The sequence below is a fragment of the Ptiloglossa arizonensis genome, chromosome 12 (assembly GCF_051014685.1).
Source record: "Ptiloglossa arizonensis isolate GNS036 chromosome 12, iyPtiAriz1_principal, whole genome shotgun sequence".
Classification (NCBI taxonomy): Eukaryota; Metazoa; Arthropoda; class Insecta; order Hymenoptera; family Colletidae; genus Ptiloglossa; species Ptiloglossa arizonensis.
The window spans coordinates 6,801,617-6,826,699 of NC_135059.1; the positions used below are offsets into that span (position 1 = coordinate 6,801,617).

The 25,083-nt window shown below is 37.1% G+C and overlaps 2 protein-coding genes across 9 annotated transcripts in view; one reads left to right on the plus strand and one right to left on the minus strand.

Moving 5' to 3' along the window:
* The first annotated feature begins 8,580 nt into the window (after positions 1-8,580).
* On the plus strand, positions 8,581-21,398 carry LOC143153012 (trehalose transporter 1-like protein). 6 transcript variants are annotated; one of them, XM_076323734.1, is made up of 11 exons: positions 8,581-8,855; positions 13,697-14,086; positions 14,357-14,531; positions 14,864-14,999; positions 16,003-16,211; positions 17,047-17,316; positions 18,136-18,358; positions 19,004-19,200; positions 19,569-19,748; positions 20,541-20,675; positions 21,103-21,398. In XM_076323734.1, the coding sequence occupies exons 2-11, from the start codon at positions 14,070-14,072 to the stop codon at positions 21,175-21,177; spliced, it is 1,617 nt and encodes a 538-aa protein (XP_076179849.1). In that variant the 5' UTR covers positions 8,581-8,855; positions 13,697-14,069; the 3' UTR covers positions 21,178-21,398. The 6 variants fall into 6 exon arrangements, with proteins under 6 accessions (XP_076179849.1, XP_076179850.1, XP_076179852.1 ...); XM_076323735.1 differs by lacking the exon at positions 8,581-8,855 and adding an exon at positions 8,883-8,995; XM_076323737.1 differs by lacking the exon at positions 8,581-8,855 and adding an exon at positions 9,477-9,766.
* Positions 21,399-24,117: 2,719 nt separating this feature from the next.
* The window catches only part of Pcb (Pyruvate carboxylase), a 32,083-nt gene continuing 31,117 nt past the window's right edge, over positions 24,118-25,083 (minus strand). For all 3 annotated transcript variants that reach the window (XM_076323740.1, XM_076323739.1, XM_076323741.1), the window contains 2 exons: positions 24,656-25,052; positions 24,118-24,522 (listed from right to left, as the gene is read on the minus strand). In XM_076323740.1, coding sequence (XP_076179855.1) covers positions 24,274-24,522; positions 24,656-25,052 — 646 coding nt within the window. In that variant the 3' untranslated portion in view covers positions 24,118-24,273. The remainder of the gene's footprint in view (positions 24,523-24,655; positions 25,053-25,083) is intronic.

Here is a 25,083-nt window from a genome sequence, read left to right on the forward strand (position 1 = left end):
GACAGTGTCCTAAAGTTATACCATTCATTAATTACACCACGTCGGTGCCTGCAATTAAGTCGTAACCGTATGACTAGGTGCACAGTTATTCGTAACTAGCGGAAAATGCTACACGGTTCTCGTTCGAAACCTCGAACAATTATAATTTAATTTGGAAATAATTGTTTAGCTTCGAATCGAAAAGCAACCGACAAAAATTTGGAAGCTTGTAGCGAATATTCACGCACACCTCTCGACTCTTTTTAAACGAAGTTGTTTCGTTTACTCAACGACGGTAAACAACTCGTAAACACTCGAATAGTGCTAGTTTTAAGCGGATAGTTGTTTCTTTGGACCTTGAAGGGTTACATTATACAAAATTCAATGTTATTGTGTCAGCCAACGAAGAGGGAATAGTTTCCACGCTGCTTTTACGCGTAATCATTGAAGATGCACTCAATTCGATTACTGATGCAGATCACCGTCCTGTCGAAGTGGTAACTATAATTGCATTTTGCATCCACGTTAACGTAAATCGTTACAAGCGATTAGAGTGTTGGAACGTTGGAAATATATTTCTTTCAAAGGTGATCCTATAGTATTATATTAATATTCCCTTCACAGATTTTTTGTCAATATAATGGAGTCTCTTTTATTTTCGGCTGATCTTTATTTTAATTACGACGTTGATACTCAGAACGAACGGAATCAAGGTATGAATGATTTCTGTCGCAATAGAAATCGATGCTTTCATCTCCCTGTTTCGTTTGTTCGTCGAAAAATTTGCAATCTCGTGACAGCGAGCTCTTCTCTGTAGGGGTGAGATTATTTTCGCGCTGTCATCGATTCCGTATTTACAATAAAGGAAATCTCCAAAGTTCAACATCTGTACTTCGTTAATATTACATCAAAGGTAACTCAATTGTAAGCTTTCGCTTCTCGAAGTTCTAAGACTTCTCGAACAATAAAGGGTAAAATTATAAATATACATATCGAACGATTGCAATCATCGGATAGTAATTTCTTCATCCTATGCGAAAAGATGCGAAGTAAACTTAAACATTGTAATATTTTCAGTCTCTATAAATCCTATTGCTATTGATACAATACATGTGTCATAGTTGATAACAATATATTATCTCTTTACTTAAATAAAAAGTAAGATAACTGTCACCTAAAAGCGGGAATTACTGTACTACTGTTAGTAAAACGCTTGCAGTAGATAGAAACAGAAACCAGTGTTCAATTGTTCCCACCGGAAGTCGGAGGTGACAGAAGTCTTCTCTCGCAAGGACCATTGCTGAACTTTCTGCTATCTTTTAGGTGTTCTCCTTCTTTCAATTCCTTGACACACGTGAACAGTGATCTTGCGCAAGTGAGAGGATTAAGGGGTCACGTTACTTAATTGGAAAGCCACAAAGGCTATTCGAACATCCGGTCACTTCCTTTACACTCCAGCGAGTCTGACTCGCTTCGTATCATGGTTCCTCGCTGGGTTCTTCGTCGATAACAGGCTGCTTCCTTAAACAACCCCGTAACACTCTACTTTCTAGGTTTGACTGACCCGAAGCCTTGCGTGAAAAATAAACAGAGTGAACGAAAATATTCCAATTCTAAAATACTGACGTCTTCAGAAAGCTCAAGTCCATCCCCGATACAAGGAAGAGAGTAGGCAAATATATACACAGAGCTGGTTGGAGAGGTCCGTACACGGTCTGGTTCCACTCTGAAGATCATACAGACCTGGTCGAAGTTCAAGAGGGTGGATAGTAAGCTACAAAGAGGATCTTGAACTAATTCCAAGCCGGTACGTACTAGTCAAGGAATTATATGCGCGATGTCCACCCGTTTATCCGAGAAGTGAAATTCAATTCCAACTCCGGTCCAAAGTGAAGAAAATTACCGAAATACGTAACTACAGACGATCAGATCTGATCACAAAATTGTCACACGAATCCAAACACTCTCGTCTTTTTGGAAAATCTGCAATCCAAGTTAAAACTGTCGTCTTTTTATAGATATTTTATCAATTACCTATCTTCTCGGTTCGCGAGCGATACGTTCTCAAACGATGTTTATTTTTATCAATTGTAATTTAAAAATAGTTACCATAACGATATCATTGTAATCACTGTTGCAACGAAACGCAATAATTGATCGGGTTAATAAAAGGTAGAAGCGATTCTACAAATTATTCTGCAGCCTGTACCAACTTGAATGCCGAAACTTTAATCGTACAGTACACACAATGCCGATATATAATTCTATAATTCGCGACAATTTTAATAATTTTCTTTTCGCAAAGTGTTGTGAATTTTTATCGGTTAGAATTATCCGTAAGACCGATGGAATCGCTGTTACAACGCCATCTCCGGATCGCACTAGCGAAACGGTCGATAAAAACGATCGATGGCGTCGCGGCACTTGACATCGGAGCGGGAGTCTAATTCCCGGAATTACTTTTTGGGGCTTCCTACCTGTTGGCACAACCGTCGGTGTGCTGGCGAGTACCAACAAACCAATAGCGCCAACGGTTTCTCTCTGCTTGCTTTTCAGATATTCCTTGTAAGCTTTCCTTGTTTTAATGCTGTTAGCTCGTCACTCGCTACTTCTGTGCTTAAACTTGAACACCACCTGACAAACTTAATTAATGCTACATTCTCGCGCTCGGTGTAACGCGACCATGTACGATAAGTTACAAAATTACGATCGACACGTTTCAACGACAATTATTATAGGGTCCAATGGACGATTTATTACAAATAGGTCAATAATCTAAGAGATTGGTTGGTTTTCACGTTCAACCGTAGACATTGAAAGCAACCGATACATTTGCAAAAGATACAAGTTTATTTAACGATAAATTAATTCGTTATTTAACGATAATTAATATTTAACACCGGTTGTAAGAAAGTAAATTTTATCTCATAAGCGTCAAAAATTGATTAATATTTCTATATCGTGCGTCAGAACCCCTCGTGCGAAGAACCATGGATAAGTTTGAACAGAGAGAAATGTCCAGTATTAACCGTCTTGTGATATTTTAAGATAAACAGTATCGGACGAAGTTTCATCCTTACTCTACGTAAGTGTTAGTTTTTTTAGGTGGGAGGGTGGCATTAGGAATATTTCTTCTAAACCGACGAGACTCATTTATCAGAACCATCTGCCAGGACCATACTTCGAATCCACGGTAACGCTGTCTGCTTGGTGTATTTCTTACGCCTTGGTAGTACGGCCGAATGATGGATGATCGTCGACACATACATATATGGTCACGAGGATCAGAGATCATTACGTTTTATCGACTTCGGCAAAGGGATGATCACTGTAGAGAAAAACTCCCCTATCCATTCAAGTCTCGTTACTTTTTTGATCGCGATCTTCCCACTGGGTTTCGCTAGGGTTAAAGTGGAACTCGATACTTCTATTTTTAGTCATATCTCGGTGTTAAAAACATGCTAAAAATTTTAATAGTTTTATCCGTAGAGAATAATCCAGAGAGTCTGTTGTTGAACAATTTACAATTGAACAACTTCACGTCGACGAATTTCTTGTGTCTTGCGATACTACGAAGTTGCATCATAATTCGGTTAATTATAGTTTCGAGTGCTCGTGAACCTTTAAAAATATTTCCGTTATAAATTACGAGAGCGTACGGTGTACACACGGCTCGTAAAAACTATGAGATCAAATGTTATTGCAAACATAAAAAATTGAGAACTTCTATTTCTTGGAAATTACTTTCCACGCATTGAAATCATCACGTGGAAAAATAAACAGTCGAAGGGATGATTAAAATTATGTTATTATCCTTCGACAAAATATTCGAAGCAATTGTAAACTGATCGCGTTCGATCCAAGTAGAGATTGATTTTCGCAGAATTATAATAAAGTTTTTGCATCGTAAAACGTATAAATAAATTGGTTGGTCTTGTACCGTTCGACTTGTTTTCTACACGACTATGAAAACGCTTGAACAAACTTTGACGCGTAAGTATGCGAAATTTATACGTTCAGATTGACTCTAGAAGCTATTGAAATTGTAGAAGTTCCGGAAGGCGATCCACAGATTAATTTTCGTCACCACAGTCTGGTCGCGAAAACGGATTACTTCCAGGTTCACTTTGTAATAACACCATCGATAGTTAACTAACTTGTTACGATGGCTATAAAGTACCTCCTTAAACCCTGAACGCAAACCAAAAGATACAAATTTCTTTCAACGATCGAAAGAAAAATTTTTATTAACGATTAAAAACAGGTAGGAGCGCATTCGTAAAGCTGAGATACAGGTTTTTAAATTTCGTTTGCCGTTGGACTAACTTTGTTTCTTTTCAAGATGCTGGAGATCTTCATCGATTAGTATCTCTTCAACGGCACACGGTCGAATTGAATAAATCTTAGACGATAAAAGAAGAAAGAAAATAAAAAACTTTGCAATTCTTCTTTAAGTTCAAAGTTTGAATTTTTTCGATCGAAATGACATTCGAATTTTTTTGATCAAATTGCTTCGCTTTCGACGTTTGAAGTTAAACGTTCCAGGATTATCGTTTCCTCGAGAAATTGGAGTTGAACGCATTTATAAAATTCTCTTCGTTTGAAGTCCGCTCTTCAAACAATTGCTTGCGCATCTTGAACGCTTATTTCCTCTTTCGCATCGTTTGAAGTTAAATTCGAAATCGATTCGTTGCTGATTTTTCTAAAACGATTTTCCAACCAATTTCAGTTATAAGCCCGATAACATTCTCTTTGTTAAAAATATTTTTTTTAAACAATTCTTACACATCTTGAATATTTGAAGTCTTTTTTGAAACAATTCTTGCGTCAAGATTTAAACGTTTATATCCTGAAATCGTTCAATATGTCGATGTTATACCGTGTTATGGAACAGTTGTGTATGTATGTACATTTTAATAACAAATATCGTGTAATATCCGCGTAAATAATTCCCTTCTATGCTTTTGTGTACCAATTGAACGTTGACGTTGTATTTTGTGCTTTCATACAAGTTGATTCAACGTTTAAACCGCAGGATAGTTACCCATATTATACCCTGCCTCAATGGCGCGATGATAATGTCAGGAAGGGATACTCGTACAACGATGCACCATTTAATATATAAAATAGTACATAGAGGGTAAACCACGTAACATGTCCACCCAATATATTTTTGTTACCAGCAGATTGATAAAACTTTTTCACCACGAATTTTATAGCTTGGATCTTTCAAGGTGATATCATTAGATATTTCACGCGCGACTTTTATTTTAAAATATTTAGGATCGAAATTCTTTTATGTTATGACGTAAATAGAATACTATGCGTTTTTTCTTTTTTACTCAACACTTACTGGCCATTGAAACAATTTTGAATATGAAAATTTTCTAACATTTTTCTACAAAGAGTACACGATAAAATGTGTATCCTCGATATATGTCAGATAACATCCTAACAGCTTCAAGTAAATGGGATGAAAAAATTCTTGCATGCATCATTGATTCTCATATTTTGGGAAATGGAACGTAAGAAGAGTCGAGATGAAATATAAGAAAACATCGCAAAAAGGCATTCGAGTATTCGAATTTACTAAGCTTCACTTTGAAATTCAATTTGTACGAAACTTTCATTTGTAACTCATTTTATTATACGACCGGTTTTACTTAAACCGAGAACCAAGAAAGGTTCGAAGTAAGAGATACCACCGGACAGATATACGTACGTAGAGAAACGGAAAGAGGAAGAGAGATTTTAAACTTTATACCGAAAATGCTCGATCATTGTCAGTGGAGCCAGTGTTATAATTTCTTCCACGCTAAAAGAACCAGGAAAAATCTGAATCGTCGAATTACCGATCAATCGACCAATTGAACAATTGTCGTTGAATTATCAACGATCGAATTATTTCCGCCAAAGAAACATTTTTCATGCCGTTTGTTACGCCCCTTACGATACTCCCGTACATTATGGATAAATGATTAATTGGTAGTAAATTTAAAGTGAAGTACATCGATGAATTTAATTAGAAAAGTATCTGAATTGGAAAAGTAAAATTTAGAAAGTTTCACTTTCTACGTATTATATTTAGTTTCGGGTAATTTAGGAAATAAATGCAATCTACGCGATAAACAAACGGGATAATTCTACTGAATGGAATAGGCGCAGGGGATTATTCCGATGCACTTTCACTACCTGTATTATGTAATCCCAGTAGTGATCGTTCTAGGTCGACTTCCACAGAAAACGATCGCTTCACGCAGCCGACCACGAGCGCAAAGTAGCCTCAATGTAATGGGTCAAGTTTAGTCGTCGGCCTTGCTGATCAGTTATCCAAATATCGGGTCAAGGTTATCGGACGTCAGACGAATGAACCCGGCTTCTTGTTTGGCTCACGTTTTTACTACCAATCCGGGTAACGCTTTATCGCTGAATGACTTGCGATTTCCCGGGTTCTCGATGACGTTACAAGATGCAACTCGAAGTCAACACGTGCACGCTATTTAAAACAACTCGATGGTAAACTCGCATCGTGACTTGTCGAAATAAAACGCGTATCACTCGAGGTGTTTTTCACGTTGTAAAGAAACGATTTTTACGTGCAACACGTTGACCAAACGCGTCCAAGTGGCAATGAATATTGTTCGATGAACACGAAGAAAACTCGCTCTCGTTGAGTTACAGAATACGTGAAACACGATTCGTCGTCGAATCCCTCAGTTGACACGAGATATTCCGCGGTTCAATATTAGACAAACTTCATACTGTCGTTCTTCCAACAGGGACTATTCAGACTGATGGAAATGTATTCCTCGTAATCATACAATTACCCAAGGTCTACAAAGTGATCTTCGCGATGCTATGGGACTTCTTCCTGTAACTCCACATTATTTCATCATCTTATTTCAAGTTACATCGAGTTTGAATCAAGATCGTATATTGGGTTGTTCGGAATCGACCGTGAAATTAATATTTCTGAGCATTTTTAAACACTTTTTGTTACCCTCCATACTCGACAGACTTTAAACAGTCCCGAAATAAAAGGACGATGGAGACACTTTGATGGTTTTCTTCGATCATCCGTAACTCGAAAACTAAGATATACAAAGCAAACGTTCTAGGGGTACTTCTCGTTCATCTTAGTGTGTAAGTTCCAAAATGGAGAATATATAATTTAATAAAGTGTTTATACACTCTAAAAAAATCGTGTTTCATTTTCACCAAAAAAAAAACGAAATGACTTTCCGAACGACTCAATAGTTAGGGTTAGACTGTAAGAAAACTGTTACTGAACTTTGTCAATCCACCACAGCACAATCGTCTTTCTGTATATTTTACGGTGAAATGAATACATTAGAAAAGATAAATTTATTTATCATTGAAACGAAGCATCGTGGAATAGAATGGCGAAATTTAATCGAGGATTTTAGGAATACTCCAAACGAGCCAGGATAAGTTACGTACGCGGGGTGAATGTTCCCTGTAACTTCTCTTTTTTTTTTAACAGAACGATGTATAAAGGTTTACATCTTCTCTTTTTATTTCAGAGCGAACATATAGACTCTCGTTAATAACGGCTGCGCGAGCTATTTCTCGAAACAGCGTACACTATTCGTTCCTGAATGTTACGTATCCGTATCCACTATTATTGCTATTCCTGTTGCTACGCCCAGGGTCATTTCTACCGTTACTGACAGTAACATCGACATTGGCATTATCATAGTCATTGCCTTTGCTACTTCCTTTGCTATTCCGAATACTATTACCATTGTTACAGCTATCGACCTCGCCGTTGTTCTTTGCAACATCTCGTTATGCGAAGACGCTTCTTCGAGTTCGGTAAACATAAATCGAAAGTGCACCTTCGAGAATTGAAAATCAAATGGCAGAAAATTTGTAGTAAAACTCTTCAAATTTTTTTCCAATCGAAACAAGACGTTTATTATTTTTTACGATATTATTTAATTTTCTACTAAATTTAGTTTCTCTAAATGATGGGTTATAATAATATTATATATTTGGCTTTATAAATTGTACTTAAACTAAATTTTTCTTCTCTGCTCTCACTCGTCACACACTCTCTTAAATTTGCTACTCTCACAATACAACGTATTCTTTCACTTACACAATACTGCCAACCCTCGATACACAAAAATCACTGATTCATTGTCAACTCGTTCTTTCCATCCTCATCACATCGATAAATATCATCGAACAGTTGAACAGAGCTTTTCACTTCGTGAGCAACTTTACAAACTTAAATGCATCTTTCTCCATTCCTGAATTGTTGTTTTTCATGATTTTTACATCATTTTAAATTTATTTCTACGTCGATGTTTTGTCAATAAGGTATTTAAATTTATAATATTTCTCGAATATTGTATTATTATTCGTCGTATAGAAATATTCTATTCCTCGTATCGGAACCTGTCGTTCTTGTAGTTCGAAATCCCAAGGTCCTTCTCCCATCCAAACAACGTGACTATGATATTCTTGAACAAAAAATTCCATACGTCGCACAACGAGCGACTGTTTCGTGATGCAACTGGGAGGATCAATCGCCAGTCGGTTACTTAAAAATCTGCCATCGGTGGCGAAAGTAACATATCGAAAAATTCGATCTGCGAGCGAGTGTCGTGTGATAGTTTTTTTTTATTTCGATCGTGATGTTCAAGTTGATAATTTTCCTCGATCGTATCGTTTGAGCGAAAGAAGGCCTCGAAGTCTCAGCCTAGAGAAAATGTCACGTGTCATTGTTGCAATTACATTTGTTAAGTACATAGGAGAAGGGTTTAAAAATTTCATGCGCCAATGACTGTGGGGTTTTTCGATCGCGTCGTTGCATAAAAGAGAGAGAAACTTCGAAGTACGCCGCACAGGCAAGTGTCAAGTGGTAGTTTCTTCGATCGTGTGATTTATGTAGAACACCAGCTGTAGAAGATTCAATCACTTTTTTTCGATCGCACCGTTTCTGCGTGGGAGAGACTTAAGGGCTCGGATTGCAGGCAAACGTCAAGTGGTATTTTCGTTGATCCTTACGCCATTTAACTAGAAAAATGCCCGAAAGGATCGACCTGCGAGCGATCGTCGAGCGATACCTTTTTGCGTCTAAATAAGTTTCTGATGACTGGCATTACTACCACGAAAAAGTAACCAATGAGCAAAAAGCACGGATTTCTCTCATCGAGAACACGACTCAGGGGGCACTCTTTACAACTCCCTACTGTGCATCTGTTAGCTTCGCGAGCTCGGTACAGCTACGTATTCTCCCGAAGGAAAATTTCGTTTCCAATGTGGGACAGCGTTCATTGCTCGACTATTGCACGACATTATTGCTATTTTACGATTCGATACAGATAATCCGATTCATCTAGACAATCTGATTTCTCAAATTCTTACTTTGAAAGAATCCTTGCACCGCTCCAAACGTGTTGGAAATGTCCTGTTTAAATCGACACGATGGAATATCTCGTAAATACTTGATTGAAAGAAAAAGAAAGCGAAACGTATCATTCACTGTACGTGTTGCGAACAATACTCGGTATATGTCCACGAACCAACATACTAAGCCTCGTTTGCTTTCCACTGTTGCAACTAGCGTGAATTAACATCTCTCGAAATCCATGACATGCTCAACACCAGGAATACCGAGGATAATTGTCTTTGTTCCCCACGGGACAACGAGACAATTTATCCCAGTTACGAGAGATTTCCTTAAATTCCTCACCTCTGCGTACGAACCGCGAATACATACAACCACGCGGAAATACGTGAACGTTTAAATAAAAATGTAAGCACGTTTTAATACTTTAATGACGTACCACAGCGATAACATATCGAGGCAGTATTTTTTAAATTGTCCTCGCAATCCGAGAGAACGATAATTTTATAAGAAAATGTACATAAGTTCGTCATCTCTTTCCTGTGAATACAGTAGAACGTCTATTATTATTGTAGAATTAATCGGAAGATTATATCCTTTTAGATATGCGGTCTGAATGACCCAAATTTGCGAATGTGTCGTAAAATGACCGAAATTTTATTAAATAATCGAGTTCTAAGTACAGAAATCGGTTCGGTGATAGTTTTGCCTACATTGTCTTAAACTTTTAACATTTCTTTTCTTTTAACACGTTCCCAAGAATTCTTTGCGAAACGATTCAATAATGGTAACAAGTATCTCTAAGTTAATTAAAACATTGATTTCTCGAAGAGAAGTGTATTATGTATGTAGCTAAAGCCTCGAAACTGGTTTTGATACCCATTTGTTGATTCGTTAGTTTTATTAAAGTCTAAATACAAAGACAGAGAAAACGTAGAACCGAGCCACCGCGTTTCAGTTACATCCGTCTCGTTTAAACTTAGGTTCGTCAAACTCTCTCTTCAGTTTCATTAACATTGTTCGATACTTTAAAAGGTCGGTCTCGAACGAATTATCGATTCATCGATGGAAGCGTCTGTACAGCTTGTTCGATACTGACAAGTCTCGATCCCATTCGGTAGAATTTATTTATTATTTCTCAAACATATTGTAACCGTACGAAACGTAAGAAATCGCTATAACAATATACTAAACCGTAGACGTACAAACATTTCGATTCACAGACGAATATTGGTTGAACGTTGGTTCGTGCTCAACGTCAATCGTTTGCCAGATCGTTGCTATTTCTACTCCAGGGAGTTCTTTAAAAGTTTCCTCTCATCAGTTTCGTGGAGATACGAAAAGCACTGTCTCGAACAACGTTCGAAGGTTGTTTTCACGAATCCTTGAAATATTCGACGAAATTAAATTTTCATTCCTCAAATCTGTATTCGAAACCATAGAAATACGAACGTTTCTATCCTCGAAGAAACATTGGTTCGTGATCGATATCAATGGTTCCTCGTTTACCGCATCGTTGCTACTTCCACTCCAGGGAGTTCTTTAAAAGTTTCCTCTCGTCGGTTTCGTGGAAATACGAAAAGCACTGTCTCGAACAACGTTCGAACATTGTTTGTAACCTTGAAAATACTCCGCTTTGCTCTACGAATAAAGAGAGATAGAGAGAGAGAGAGAAACAGGAACCAGTCGAAGTAACCCCTATCCGAGCTTCGCGATCTTGTTGCTCTTCGTCGAAACCGATCTTCGGGCATCTATGGTTGAAGGTGAACGAGTTACGAGCTATCGTGGGACCGCGATCTAGTACGTATGTACGCGATCAACGCTGAGAAAGGGACTTAATCGAAGTGAGCGGCTTATAAGAGCGCGGGCGGACGAATATTTCATTCAGTTCAGCCAACGTGATCTAAGTCAAACGTGTAACCGGCTCGCTTATCCGACCGTATCCTTATCTAACGCACGGAACTGTTTAACTGTTCCTCGGTTTCATCGAACGTCGAATGGAATTCCATTTCAGTGCAACCACGACCGGGCGGTGTTACATCGAGTTCGGCAAACAGTGAGAGTTTCGGATCGGGAGAGAGAGAGAGAGAGAGAGAGAGAGAGAGAGAGAGAGAGAGAGAGAGAGAGAGAGATTACGTTTCTCGCCAATGGTGGAAAATTGTTTCGTTCTGTTTCGTCGTGGTTGAACAATTTTCATACCACCGCGCGAACCTCCGCTACATTTCCAGACGCACGAGTCGCTTCGGTATAGACGAAAGAATAGGCGAATTCGAGCGAGAGGAATCGCGGCCCATTTTATTTCACCGGTTGTGCAAAATTCTTCCCGCCCGTTAGATCCTGCCGGGGAATCGCGTTTCCTGAAAACGGGGTAACGTATACGGGGAAAGTATAAATACACCGTGACACCAAAATCCGAATAAGCTCCAATCGAACACGTGGTAATTAATTTCGGTCTCCCGTTGCAACCACCACGGTATCGTTATATATATATATATATATATATATATATATATATATATATATATATATATATAAGTTTACTTTGCGCGACACCGGTGATGAACGTTAAAAGTTCCTAAATACTTCTAAACGAGTGTACCGTGTTCGGTTATTTCGAGACACTCGTGTTGTTCCAAGTACACATAAATATATATACTTATGTATATACCACATATGGTACAACCCGTTTAGAAATATTTAGGAACTTTTAACGTTCATCACCGGTGTCGCGCAAAGTAAACTTAATCGATAAACGGGCGACGGAAATCGAGACTGTTCGAATCGATAAACTCGGAGAGGTATTCTTTATTGGCTCGTGTTCGTCCGAACAAAACGAGTGGAAACGATGTCGCACACCGGCGAAACAATGCGTTAGAACCTTCCGGAATTTCGCGCAGTTATCGATCTCGTGTCGTGGTTTCGAAACAATATATATTTTTTAACGCGCCCCTCGGAAACGGTACACTCGTAACCGGTATTGCCGGCGGCCAATTTCGGGAGGAAGAAACCTCGAACGAAGGGTGTGGCGATATACTTTCGTGAATGTGTCCACTACGATTCGAGGAAAATTCGATAAGTTTATATCGAGTGTGGAGATAATCGAAAAGACACCGAGAATATAAAAGCGATAACGCGATTCGATGCGCGGGAAATAATTCATCATATCGGGGAATAGTGAAAGTAGCTTCTCGGGGTGGGACTAGTTTTGTAAGAATATCTTTTTTCCTAATATTAGGAAAATTGGAAAATTAAAAAAAAAAGAAGACAAAATTTACAAAATTAAAAAAGAAGGAAAAGGTACCGAAACGTAAGCCATCGATACAAGATATATACTTTGTTTACGAAATTGATAAAAGAGAAGAAAAAATATCGAAACGTAAGCGAGCTCGCTCGAAGGTTATCCGCTATGTTATATATACTTTGTTTACGAAATAGAAAAAATTACAAAATTAAAAAGAGAGGAAAAAGTACCGAAACGTAAGCAAATCCACTCGGTAGGCCTACCGAATGTAAGTTATATATACTTTGTTTACGAAATTGAAAAAATTGGAAATTAAAAAAGAAAAAAGAAGTACCAAAACGTAAGCGAACTCGCTCGAAGGCTATCCGCTATGTTATATATACTTTGTTTACGAAATTGAAAAAATTGGAAATCAAAAAAGAGAAAAAAAGTACCAAAACGTAAGCGAACTCGCTCGAAGGCTATCCGCTATGTTATATATACTTTATTTACGAAATAGGAAAAATTACAAAATTAAAAAAAGAGGAAAAAGTACCGAAACGTAAATGAACCCACTCGTAGGCTACCCGCAATAAGTTCAATACACGAAGAGAACGAATGGTAACGATTCGCGTGCGAAGCGGTAAGATCGTGCCATTTGTTTGCTCACGCGTCGACCGTCAAAATTAAAGTAACGACCCGGTGAAACGCGACGCGCGAAACGACCAACAGAGATTGCTGAACTCTTCGATCGCGCGAAATTATTCGACGGGAAGGAATGCGAATCAATTGTCTTTTTACGGAACGCGTTGAAAGACAGAGAGAGATTCTTATCGAATGAAATCATCCGGCGTTTAAAACCGTCATTAGCCATTGATTGCATTCCGCGCGAAATCCGTTTGCTCGGTTTTTCACCACCGAAAACGAAACCCTCGATCGCACGACTTAGGTTCACGGTGTCGTTAGAAACGGTCCCATTGATCGATCAAAATTCGAACGAAATCGATTCCACGAACGCTAGGAAATCTAATCTCGCGTGTTCGAAACTCTCCTATCGCGATTTGAAAATCTAAATGACAATTACAGACGAAATTAATCGTTTTTATCCTACCTGGTAGATCCCAGACGCATGGATACTGTATCCAATAGAGCGAGACTGTGTTAAACGAACCGAAATAAATTAGAATACGAGTGCACTGGTTTAGGAAGAATTCAATTCGGAACTATATCGATTCACGGATGAAACGGAATTTGTTCAATATACGGTAATAGAATTAAATAAAACGATCCGTTGTACATAGGTACTCGATAGGTACAGTTCCCTCGGAGGAACCGTGTTACCTGAAACCGATTTTAAAGAACGAGAAATGTTGGAACACGGCAAAAACGTGAAATTCGTGTAGAGTCGTTGAATCGTATGGTCGAGACGTTGGGAAGCATTGAGAAATTAATAAAGGCCACATCCGAAATATCGTCAGACCGGACTTTAACATGACACCAACGGAAAGGTAATTTTCATTAAAACGATAATTGCCCTTAAAGACACACTTTAATATTCCAAAGAAAGATGTTAACGTTCGATTCAAATTTTTCAATTCTCACGAATCGAATCGATATTAAAATCATCGCCCGTTCGAATTTCTCACGGCTCGTGCCTTAAAAGAACATAATCGATTCGTACTGACAATTTAGAACGTTTCCGTGCAATGCAATCTCTGTAATCGCGAAGATCGTTTGGTACGATATCCGTGAACGTTTCTAACGTATCTTGACTTTAGCGAAGAACGTCATTCTATGCTGAGCTACCATCCTATTGATTACGCGAAGGTGATCAAAGTGAAGAATGTCTGCGAGGACATTGAAAATAATAACACCGACAAGGAGAATACAGTTTTCGACGACAAGAACGTCCTGCGGCAATATTCTTCAAATTCGAAAGGAGTACTTGCACAGGTGAATGTGATATTAATAATTGTAACGTGTAGGTTTCTATTGAGCAATAGAACACCGGAGCAACAAAAGTAAACCATTTTTTAGTAATCTAATCTAGAAATTTTACTAATAACAAAAACATGCTCTCTCTAATAAAATGAGAAATCGTATCGATTCATCGAGTAGTTCGTCTTGAATAAATTCTTGAAAAAAATCATTTTTTCATATGGACCCCCTTAAAATGTACATTTAAAATATATACTTATGCTTCGAATAGTCTATTGTTCACAATAATCCACCACTTTCCGCACTGCTTTTAATATCTATATAACGTATCGATAATGTACTTCTAGTGTTTGGTATCTGGTGCAGTTTTGTTGTTGGCAGCTGGTGGTGGAATGCCAATTGGTTACAGTGCTATTCTCTTACCACAATTGGCAGAAGACAATGGCACAATGCACGCAGATCTAGAACTTAGATCTTGGATAGGTATGTACACATTTGAAAATCAATTTATTACGGTACAAATCGTTTCTCCGATAATATTTCAAATCGAAAGACACTTATAAAATTCAAATTTCGATTATTTCGAAAGTTATGTCAACGCAACTTCCGTCTTCTCAGTTACAATTTTTATTACTCGCAACGAACGAGAACTGTAACAAAATTTTGCTAGTAACTTATAACCTTCGATTATCTACACACGTTCCCTAAATACGGAAAATATAACAATTACGCGAACAATTATAAAAAAATTACAATCTGTACGAAGAACATATATATTTACAAAACGCAATTTTCGAGACTTTCTTTCACCGTTTGCATATATTTACAAATAGTATTTACCATTTAAAAGCAATGTGCGACCTTATCGATTCAATTTTCATAAACTGCCGATACATTCTCGGAATAAATTTAGACGAGAAACACATACACCACGCTAGCAAATCTACTTAAAGAAAATCGTAAAAAGTTTCGTATTTGCCGGCCGAAGGGTGTACCAGGTATAAATAAATCGCGGTTTGGCGTAGCCGAAGAAAGTTCAAGAACCAGCTCACAGGTTCAAGGGTGCTTTGCAATCAGCGTAGTGCAGATTACTACTGGTTAAACCGTCTAGCTATTTGGAGTCCGCCGCGTGTTGTGATTGACCTACATACCGTCGATTGGGTAATTTTTATCAATGAGAGTCTCGGCCAAGTGTAATCACCAAGGATTTCACCTTGTCATTGAGAGATCTTTTTTAAGTGGCATAACATCCTCGCGGGGCAATCGCGGGATATTACACGATTAAATTCCACGGGGAACGATGTTGCTTTTTATTCGTCCGCGATAGTGTACAAATACGTTGCCCGATGAAACGTAAATCCCGTTTAAACCGATTACCTTTGATAAATCTAGCCGCGGACCTCCATATTTATTTTACAGCCACGGTCCACAGACCTAACCCAGACCTAACCGAGACATAATCCAGACCTTCGTATTTATTTTACAGCCTCTGTTCACAGTCTAGCGACACCCATTGGATCGCTGTTATCCGGTCCGCTCGTGGACGGCATCGGTAGACGTTGTTCTTTACAGTTGTCGGCTGTACCGCTATGCGCTGGTTGGATCATTATGGGCTTCTCCAAAAACATAACTTCCCTTCTAATTGGAAGAATTGTATTAGGTTTCGCCGTTGGTCTAATGGCCGTGCCAGCTCAGGTACGGTATAACAGTTTGTTACTTAATCACGGTGATTTCATACTTGGGACAGATAACGAGAGAAATGGATTTTCCAGGAATTGAGCTACTGAGTACGTTTTGGCACGAGACTGAGAATCAATGGGAGCGAGTGAGATACGGTTAAAGTATGGTTGGAAGTAGCTACGCGACAAATGACAAGGCAGGAACCGTGACAGTTTAACGAGGCGTTACCGTACACGACCGTTATTACGACTTCCTCGACATTTTTATATTTTCATATCTATTACTTCGCGTACGACGAAGAAGCACGATAACGATTCTCGAAAGCAGGATCTTCGAATAAATGTCGAGTACGGTGGAACGTACGATCAAAGAAAAATAGAATATGCGATATAATAGAAAATAAAACGAGTGGTAGAATATTATTAATCGCAAGCTTGCGAAACGATGATATATTTTTCATACTGTAATTCAAAGAAATGGATCTTTCTAAAAATTGCTCACTTAATAAATACGTAAATTTTAATAGTTTGCTTAACCGTGGGAGTTGTTTTCGAAGAAACATGTGTGAAATATTTTCGTAAAAATTGCTTCGTTCGAGCATTTCGTAAAGATCAATTGTTATCATGTATAGGTACGTAAAACACATTCGTCGATCGGTTAACCGTATCTCATTCGCCCTCGCAGCGATCAAATTTGATCTACCTCCCTGTCAGGTTGTCATAGCTCGGTTCCTCGTTCTTCTTACATTCGTGGCGCAGAATCCGCTTGATAATTTTGCGAGACTGTTTTGGAAACACAGCCGTGTAAGTAATTACCTTCGAAACGTAAGCTATAAAACTGATCTCGATAGGTTTTGCTGGGCGAAATGGCTGACCCGGGACTCCGTGGATTTCTAACGGGCGGCTCGCTCGCGTTTTATTGTCTCGGTATCCTCCTGGTATACGCCTTGGGAGCCTCGTTTACTTGGGACACGGTAGCTTTCTGCGGTACTGTACTTCCTGTTATAGCGCTGATTGCGTTAACCCTGATCCCTGAAAGTCCTGCTTGGCTCGTGAGACAAAAGAAACGCGGGAAAGCCAAGAAAGCTCTACTCTGGCTGAGAGGAGGTAACATGGAGCAGGTACTGTATGTGTGCTGGTACCAATTACAGTTTCTATCGTTAGATAACTAAGCAGCGTAACGAATAATTTTTTATTTCCTTTCTGTTCTCCGAATCTATCGTGTCTCGACGACCAAATGTGCGTGTTTCGTTCGTAAACTGAAGAACTAGAAAAAAAAACACCCCCGAATGAAATTTAGATTCAGCGATTAGAATTTTTTTTTTTAACGCTTGTCTCACTTTGGATCAGAATTTTACGTCGCGTAAACCAACGACTAATAACGTTACTATCGTGAAAATGCACTTTACGAACGAAAGAACCGGATGCAGCTCGCATCGTGAACATCACTCAGGGGCATTCTTTATAGCTGCCTGCAGGACATAAACGGTTAACAGAAAACTTTTCAAAATTCAGTCTTTCGAGCTTTGTTGTAAATTCTGTTTGGAGGAACAAGTTAAAAATACAATATATAAGTATATATAATAAAAGTCGTACAAAGGTGAACAACGTATGGTATAATTGATACAATCTAAACAGGATAAATATTTAAGTAGAGAAAATTTGGGAATGGTTGTTAAATGAATTGAAAATCTTGATACCTCGCTCCTAGACTAAATTTTTCAGTTCATTTTGAAATAATTCCCTCACAATGAAAATTCATTTACTGTCACTAAATGACTCGTCTTAATTATGGAATGTTTCTCGTTTTATTTGCAATCGGGTACATCCAAGAAGAAATACTTAACAAACGGAATTGTTAATCGATAGAAAATTATATTTTGCGTCACTGTTCAATCGTAGAATGAACAATTCGTTACGAGAAATATTCCACCTTGTAGGTTAATACAGAAATAGCAACTTTAGAGGCTCGAGCAAAAACAGATTTAGCACAGAAGATCACGAGCATGTCGTGGCTCGAACAGGTTTCTTCAGCAATTTCCACGATCCTTGATCCAAGCATTCTAAAACCCCTGACAATCATCAACATCTTTAACCTTCTTCAACTAATCAGTGGAACGTATATTATCGTTTTCTACGCAGTAGACCTCGTCGAAGATATTGGTGAGGATAGTTTTTATGCACGAAACTAATACAGAGATGTACATTATTCCCTCGCTAATTGTTCTGCAGTTACGGAGAGTTGGTAGCAACTTTTTACCACGATTCGATCCTTTTCATCTCGGTTCGATATTGTCTCGGTGTACATGCAACGTTAATGAAACTGAGCAAGCATCTTTATATTTTCCATTGTGCCTACCTGAGAGTATTACCAATTAATTGACAATTGCTATTAATTGTAGCTAATTGAAAGTTTTTCAAAATGATTCGAATAATGTGAAATTAAAAACAGTCCAAACAAACTGTACTCGTTTTCGAATTCATTCTCGCAAAGAAAAATCTCGCTAATCCATTGACAAGATATTCATACGTATATCGTGAAATAATTGAACATTTTTATTTTCGTTGGTGAATGAAATTCGATTCACCGTTTATTAAAAATAATAACTTACCTGCTAATTTGTCTCTCGTGCTAACGAGTAAACAAAACCAGTGACTGGTAGGAACGATTTCGATTCAGTTACCTAAAGAACAATCATCAATCAATTAGCAAAGGAATACTGTACTCGAACAAATAGTTGCATAGTCGATCGCATCGTATCGTTTTCAGCATAAAATTCCATGTTTCTTTTTTCTGGTCATGTGCAGGCGGTGACACCATAAACAACTATTTAGCGGCCGTGATTACAGCAGTGATCAGACTTTTGTTCAGCTTTGTAGCGAGCGTTTTGTTACTAAAAGTGGGCAGAAGAAGCCTGGGAATGCTATCGGCCCTTGGAAGTGCCGCGGCCTCATTACTTCTCGCAGGATATATGTTATCGAAGAAAGAATCGTCCAGTCTCGATGTAAGTTACCTTTGAATGACAGTTTTTGTTCGAGTAACATCCTGACCACTGTTCGCAATAAATTTCTTCGAAAATAAAAATTTATATATTTTCCATTGTATCGTTAAATAGGATGGGCCAGATTTTTTCGATGAAAGTCCACTAATAATATTTCCGTAAAGATACAATGAAAAATATAAGAAACATTCGTTTGCATTAGTTGATTTCTATTTTTTCAAACGATAAATGAAGAATGATAAACATTTTCGATTCGCTCGTTAGAAATTGTTACACTTTGAGGAAATACCAAACACGGTTCACTTTAGGTATCTTTTACCCCACTATCTCGTACAAATTTGTTTCTGTATAATTTTTGTGGTATATTTCAGATCTACGTTGTCGGCATCTGTTTGCTGATATACGTGGGGGCTAATACTTTGGGGCTGATGGTACTTCCAATTTTAATGGTCGCTGAATTACTTCCACAAAGAGCTCGTGGTATCGGCGGTGGCTTCAATTTTTTCCTTTTCAATTTGCTCGTATTCGTGGTTACAAAAGTTTTCCCTACGGTACGATGACAATTACATATAATATAAAAACTAAGTCTGGCTCGTGTAAACTATCTGAAAATCTTGCAATTACTGTTATTTTTAGAAGTCCTTGTACCATTTTATGATTCTTTACCATTGGGTGTCTTCTAGTCGCTATTGTTCAAGGTTTCAGAGTGCAAATTCCCTTTAAGAAGCTATCGTATCAGTGATACTATTTCAATGTCTCCCAAGACGCATCTTTATCGCTTAAAGCCAACCACAACGTTGGTTAAGTAAATGTCGGACGCGTTTTCTCCAAAGGGACACATAATTTGCTCCTGAAAATCTCGAAACGGTATCCTTGCTTTCAACTGTTACCGTTTGTTTATTCTGTATACTCGTATATTAATTATTCATACTCACACAAGATAATTCATTTATCTTGACCATCTTAATATCGTGGTTGCTTTTAAAATTCGTTAAAGGTACGACAAAAGGGCAGTGAAGATGTTGTTTGTTTCAATACGATAAACTGGGCAATACTTGTCCTTTCAATTTATTATTCATCCACATATTTTCACGGAGATGATAAGATGCTTGAAATAAATGAAGCACCCTGCACTATCTCTATGAATATAAATTTTTAATTTTATTCTACAAATTTTTCAATAAATACATTGCGCAAGATAGTCATAAATTTATCACGAATTCTATCGATTTAAACGAAAGAGAATTTTGAAACATCGATGGAAAGTAGTTACGCGAGTAAAATGTTGTACATACGATGAAATAGATATGAGTTGTCTGATTTTTTATTTACGTGTGAAAAAGGTGAGCGAAGCAGTGGGTGTTACTGGAATTTTCACAATTTTTGGTGCTGCCGCACTTTTGGAAGCTGTATTTATCTACGTTGCTTTACCGGAAACAAAAGACCGCACTCTTCAAGAAATTGAAGATTATTTTCAGGTAAGTGTCCTAATAATAAATACTATTCATAATTTAAACATTTAATATCAGGTAAGATACCAAATGCCACGTTAAGTATTACAAATGTAAATTACATAGTTACATAAGATTTCTCTCTTTAACTTAAATTGTCACTTTAAATAAGGAAAAGAATATCCTGTTAGAAATTATAGTGAACTACGATTAAAACGAAGCTTGTTTAATTTTAAAATCCTTCAAGTAAGTATATACGAGCATAGAAATTAACTGTTTCGTTACAAATATATAATAATTTCATATATCAAAATTCATATATTTTTTTTCGTAGTTAAAAGAATATATTTTATTATATAATACTGTTAGCATTTAGTACACTTCGTTAGAACATTTATTTTTTTCTCAATTGTTGTTTAATTAAAAATCTTACATGTTTAATTTCTTATTACAGCAAGATAATTTACTTTGGGTGACGCGATTAAAAGAAAGTAGAAGAGGCGAACCGTTTATCATAAATAGTGCTTAAAGCTGTACGAAGTGTGAATAGAAGATTTATATGTGCATAATTGTGATCAAATGAATGTTATATAATTTTATATTTTTGTTTGTTTATCCAGTATATAATATTTGCTTATACCATCTAATTTAATTAAATAGGGCAACGATTAATTTATTTTAAAATAATTGAATTGTATAAAAGAACTGTATAAAGCTCTGTATGAAAACAACAGAATATATAGCGATTATCATAAATGTTATAATTCTCACCTTTACTCCACCTTGCTTGTTAATTCCCCAATAGTTGATACTACTTTCAAACGATTAACTATGTTCGACCAAACCTGAAGTAATTTTTCTAAATACTTCATGAAAATCTGAATCGTGTATTATATAATATATAATATATTTGTTTGTATTTCGGTACATAAATTTCTGTTTCTTAGAAACAATAGTAACGTGGTATCGGATTTTCCGTGTCCGTTTGGACCTGCTTTGAGCGCAGATTTAGAAGAGATATCGCGTGTGAACAGACCTGCGATAAAGTAAACACTTGACGCCGATCTATCGCTAGGTTTCGTGAAAGGCACGAGTGTCCCTTTACAGGTGGTCTTGCAAGACGACCGAGCGTGGAAATGCATGAGAACGAAAGGAAATACGTGTGGTTCGAAGAAAATGAAGAGTGTTTGGAAAAGACGAACGATTAGGATGAGCGAACGTGACCGAATGTCTGAAGTGAGAAGAATTGAGGATTAGAATGAAACGGTATGTAACAGTATGTATGAGTAAAAGTATGAGTAAAGACGTAGTAAGAAAGAAGAGTTGAAAAGACGTAAGCGACGAAGACGGTAAAGACACGTGCCAAGGGCATCAAAACGATTAGCTTAGTTTTATACATAGTCGATTTATCTTTGGTGAAAAGAGAAACCTATTACCAATACCACGTCTAATACTAATGACACTGTAACATATAATATACATAATATACATAAATATACACCAACACACCGCACGTGTACAACAAATTTTTGGAGGCTCGTACGGAGATCAACAGCACTGCAACACATAACACGGAAAATACAATTTTTTCCGAAGAAATCGATCTAATTGATCGTCACAGGCTGTAGTATTAAAATTTTACGGAAGTATGAAATAAAAAGAAATTGAAAAATATGGTGATCATCTTTTTATGTACATTTAACAAAAAAATAAATTCTCCAATTTACTTAGTTTAACTTTACAAAGGAAGAAGGAGAACATAAAGAAGCAGCTCGCTCGCTTTATTGTAAAACATTTTTGCATTTGCTTCTTTTGCTCCGTACAAATGTAATTACATTTGTTAAACTTTAATATCTACATAAATATACTGCGAACGTAATTTGGATGCACACTGGCGTGGAGATTGCAATAAACGCAAAATTCAACGCTTATAGATTTCTTTATATCAAATATAATTGTACAATCGTTCGAAATGCAAACAAAGGAGAAACATTATCATTTCTTGCATACCTACACACAGTATATATAGTATTTATATGTACAACTACTTCATGACTTCAACTTATTCGAAATTCGTGTTAGAACTTTCAAAGGCACATTCTTGTTCTGTTTTAACTTCATCGATTTATCTATGACTTTTCATCGAGAAAATCAAGTTGCATTAGGAAAGTTCTCTCCGTTTGAGCGACTTAAAAATTAATATGTACAAAATTGTATTTTAAAACAAGTTATTTCTGATTCTGTTCTCAATTAATTTTGTTCTCCTAGAATTGATAGAGAAAAACTGTACAGCAATAATTAAAAGTTACACTCACTTTTGAAAAGAATTATACAAATTATGTTTGTGACATCGATATGTAAATCATGTTCAATTACATGAACAGTAGTATTCAAATTATCTAGGTTCACATAAGACATAGAAATTATGCTATGTTGCTTGAAAATTATTATGCAAATTCACTCTTTATAGACATCGTAAATCACCTGAAATTTAACGAATAACATTAAATATATAACATCGAATATCATCTGTTGCATAAGTTACAGAAAATCCTAGCATCGGTCATTTCCTATACACTGAGAGTAAACGATTAGTAGACTGATTCGGGATTGAAAAATAACAACTTCTTTGTACATAAACCTGGCACGGTTCCTTTTATACAGGACTATTCTACAGTAAACGCAAAACAGGAATTCCTATACGCCAATGTTTGTGCGTAAGACTTCGTGTTGACACTCCATAAATAATTGGATTCAATCATTAACGGACTTTGAATCAAGTGGTTTATCAAGATTTCTAGGCCAGTACATTTCACTTTTTGTTTATCATCAAATATGAACACAGTTTGCCGGTTGGATAGTCGCGCATAAGTTCTATAGATAGTTGTATAGTCAAAAAAATTAATATACAACAATCACGTTACCTATATGAATGCTTTCGAGCTTTGCCGCAAGAACTAAACTTCTTTGCCCTGATAACGTTACATTAACTACTAAGTAAATGATCGACGCGATAAAATGACCTCGGCGAATGATTAAAATCGAATGAAATAAAAAATATACATTAGACGATGTCGTTAACAATCTTACAAAAACTGTTTTACCAAACTGATGTACAACGCGATGAAGTTTACAATGGGGTGTTCGTTGCGTTCATTTCTAATAAAAGATGTACGTTTACGCATAATTTTCTTCGTTTTTTAACAAAATTACGTCTTTGTTCGATCAAATAGCTTTTCGTGCTCTATATACATCCGCAAGGTAGTAAATCTGTCTTCAGTTTTCACGAAATAATTCTCAACTTGTTTTGTATTTCGATACTCTGGTATTTTAAAAGGCATTAAAAAATTGCTTAAAAATATATAAAAAAAGGTTCGATAAAACATCGATTCTTGGTTAAAGAGGAAATACCTATACTTTATATATAGTATTCTATATATATATATATATATATATATATATATATATATATATATATATATATATATATTAAGACGAGAAAAATCTAATTTTATGCAAGTAGTAATAGCATCGAGCTATTATCAATTAAACAAAACGTAATCTTGTTTCAAGAATGTATACAACGGCGTGACGTCGAAGACTTTTCAGTCTGAGATTGAAAATTCTATTCAAGGATCAAAATTAGATCCTCCCCTTCTAATCTCATTCCCTGAGAGACCTCTAACACCTTGATCTTTCCTGCTTTTGGCGCTTGTACCACCATTTCCATCTTCATGGCCGATAATACCACAAGTGGTGCCCCTTTTTCGACCGTGTCGCCCACTTTCACTCGAATGTCGATCACGGTGCCAGGCATAGGTGCTCCGACTTGACTTTGATCTCCTTTGGCAGCTTTCGGATGTACGTGAATTTCCTGATTGAGAACAACAAAAATATCTCATTTAATATATTACAAAACAGACGATAAAGTCCCTCGAGTGGGTACCACGCACCATTCACTTTTTGTAACGTTCTCTAACGACGAAAAGTAAACACTATAATTTTACCTTAACGGCTTCTTTGTCCTTAATGAACACAGATCTGAGCTGACCGTTCATCTCGAAGAACACTTCGCGTTCACCCTGCGGCGTGAGATCCTCAGCAACGGCTAGTGTCTTGAATGCCAAGGTTTTACCCTTTGCTATAGTTACATCGAATTCCTCGCCGACCTTTGGCCCCGTTAAGAAAATTCTGGTCTCGAGTTTATCCACCGGTCCGTACTGTTCCTTGAATATCAGATATTCGTTCGTAACTTCGGGATAGAGAGCCGCCGACATGACGTCCTTATCCGTAATGTGAGGATGAGATTCCTTCAGGGACGTCTTCAGGGCGTTGAAATCCATGGGCGCCAAAGTTGCACCGGGTCTTCCTTTTATTCGTGGCATATCTTTCAGCACCTTCGATCTGCAACACGAAATCACGTTAACACGAATCT

What these genes read in the sequence shown, in the direction of transcription:
- LOC143153012 (XM_076323734.1), top strand. An exon ending in AGAACTTAGATCTTGGATAG is followed by an intron (nt 15,000 to 16,002) that starts GTATGTACACAT and finishes TTTATTTTACAG; the next exon opens with CCTCTGTTCACAGTCTAGCG. An exon ending in TAATGGCCGTGCCAGCTCAG is followed by an intron (nt 16,212 to 17,046) that starts GTACGGTATAAC and finishes TGATCTCGATAG; the next exon opens with GTTTTGCTGGGCGAAATGGC.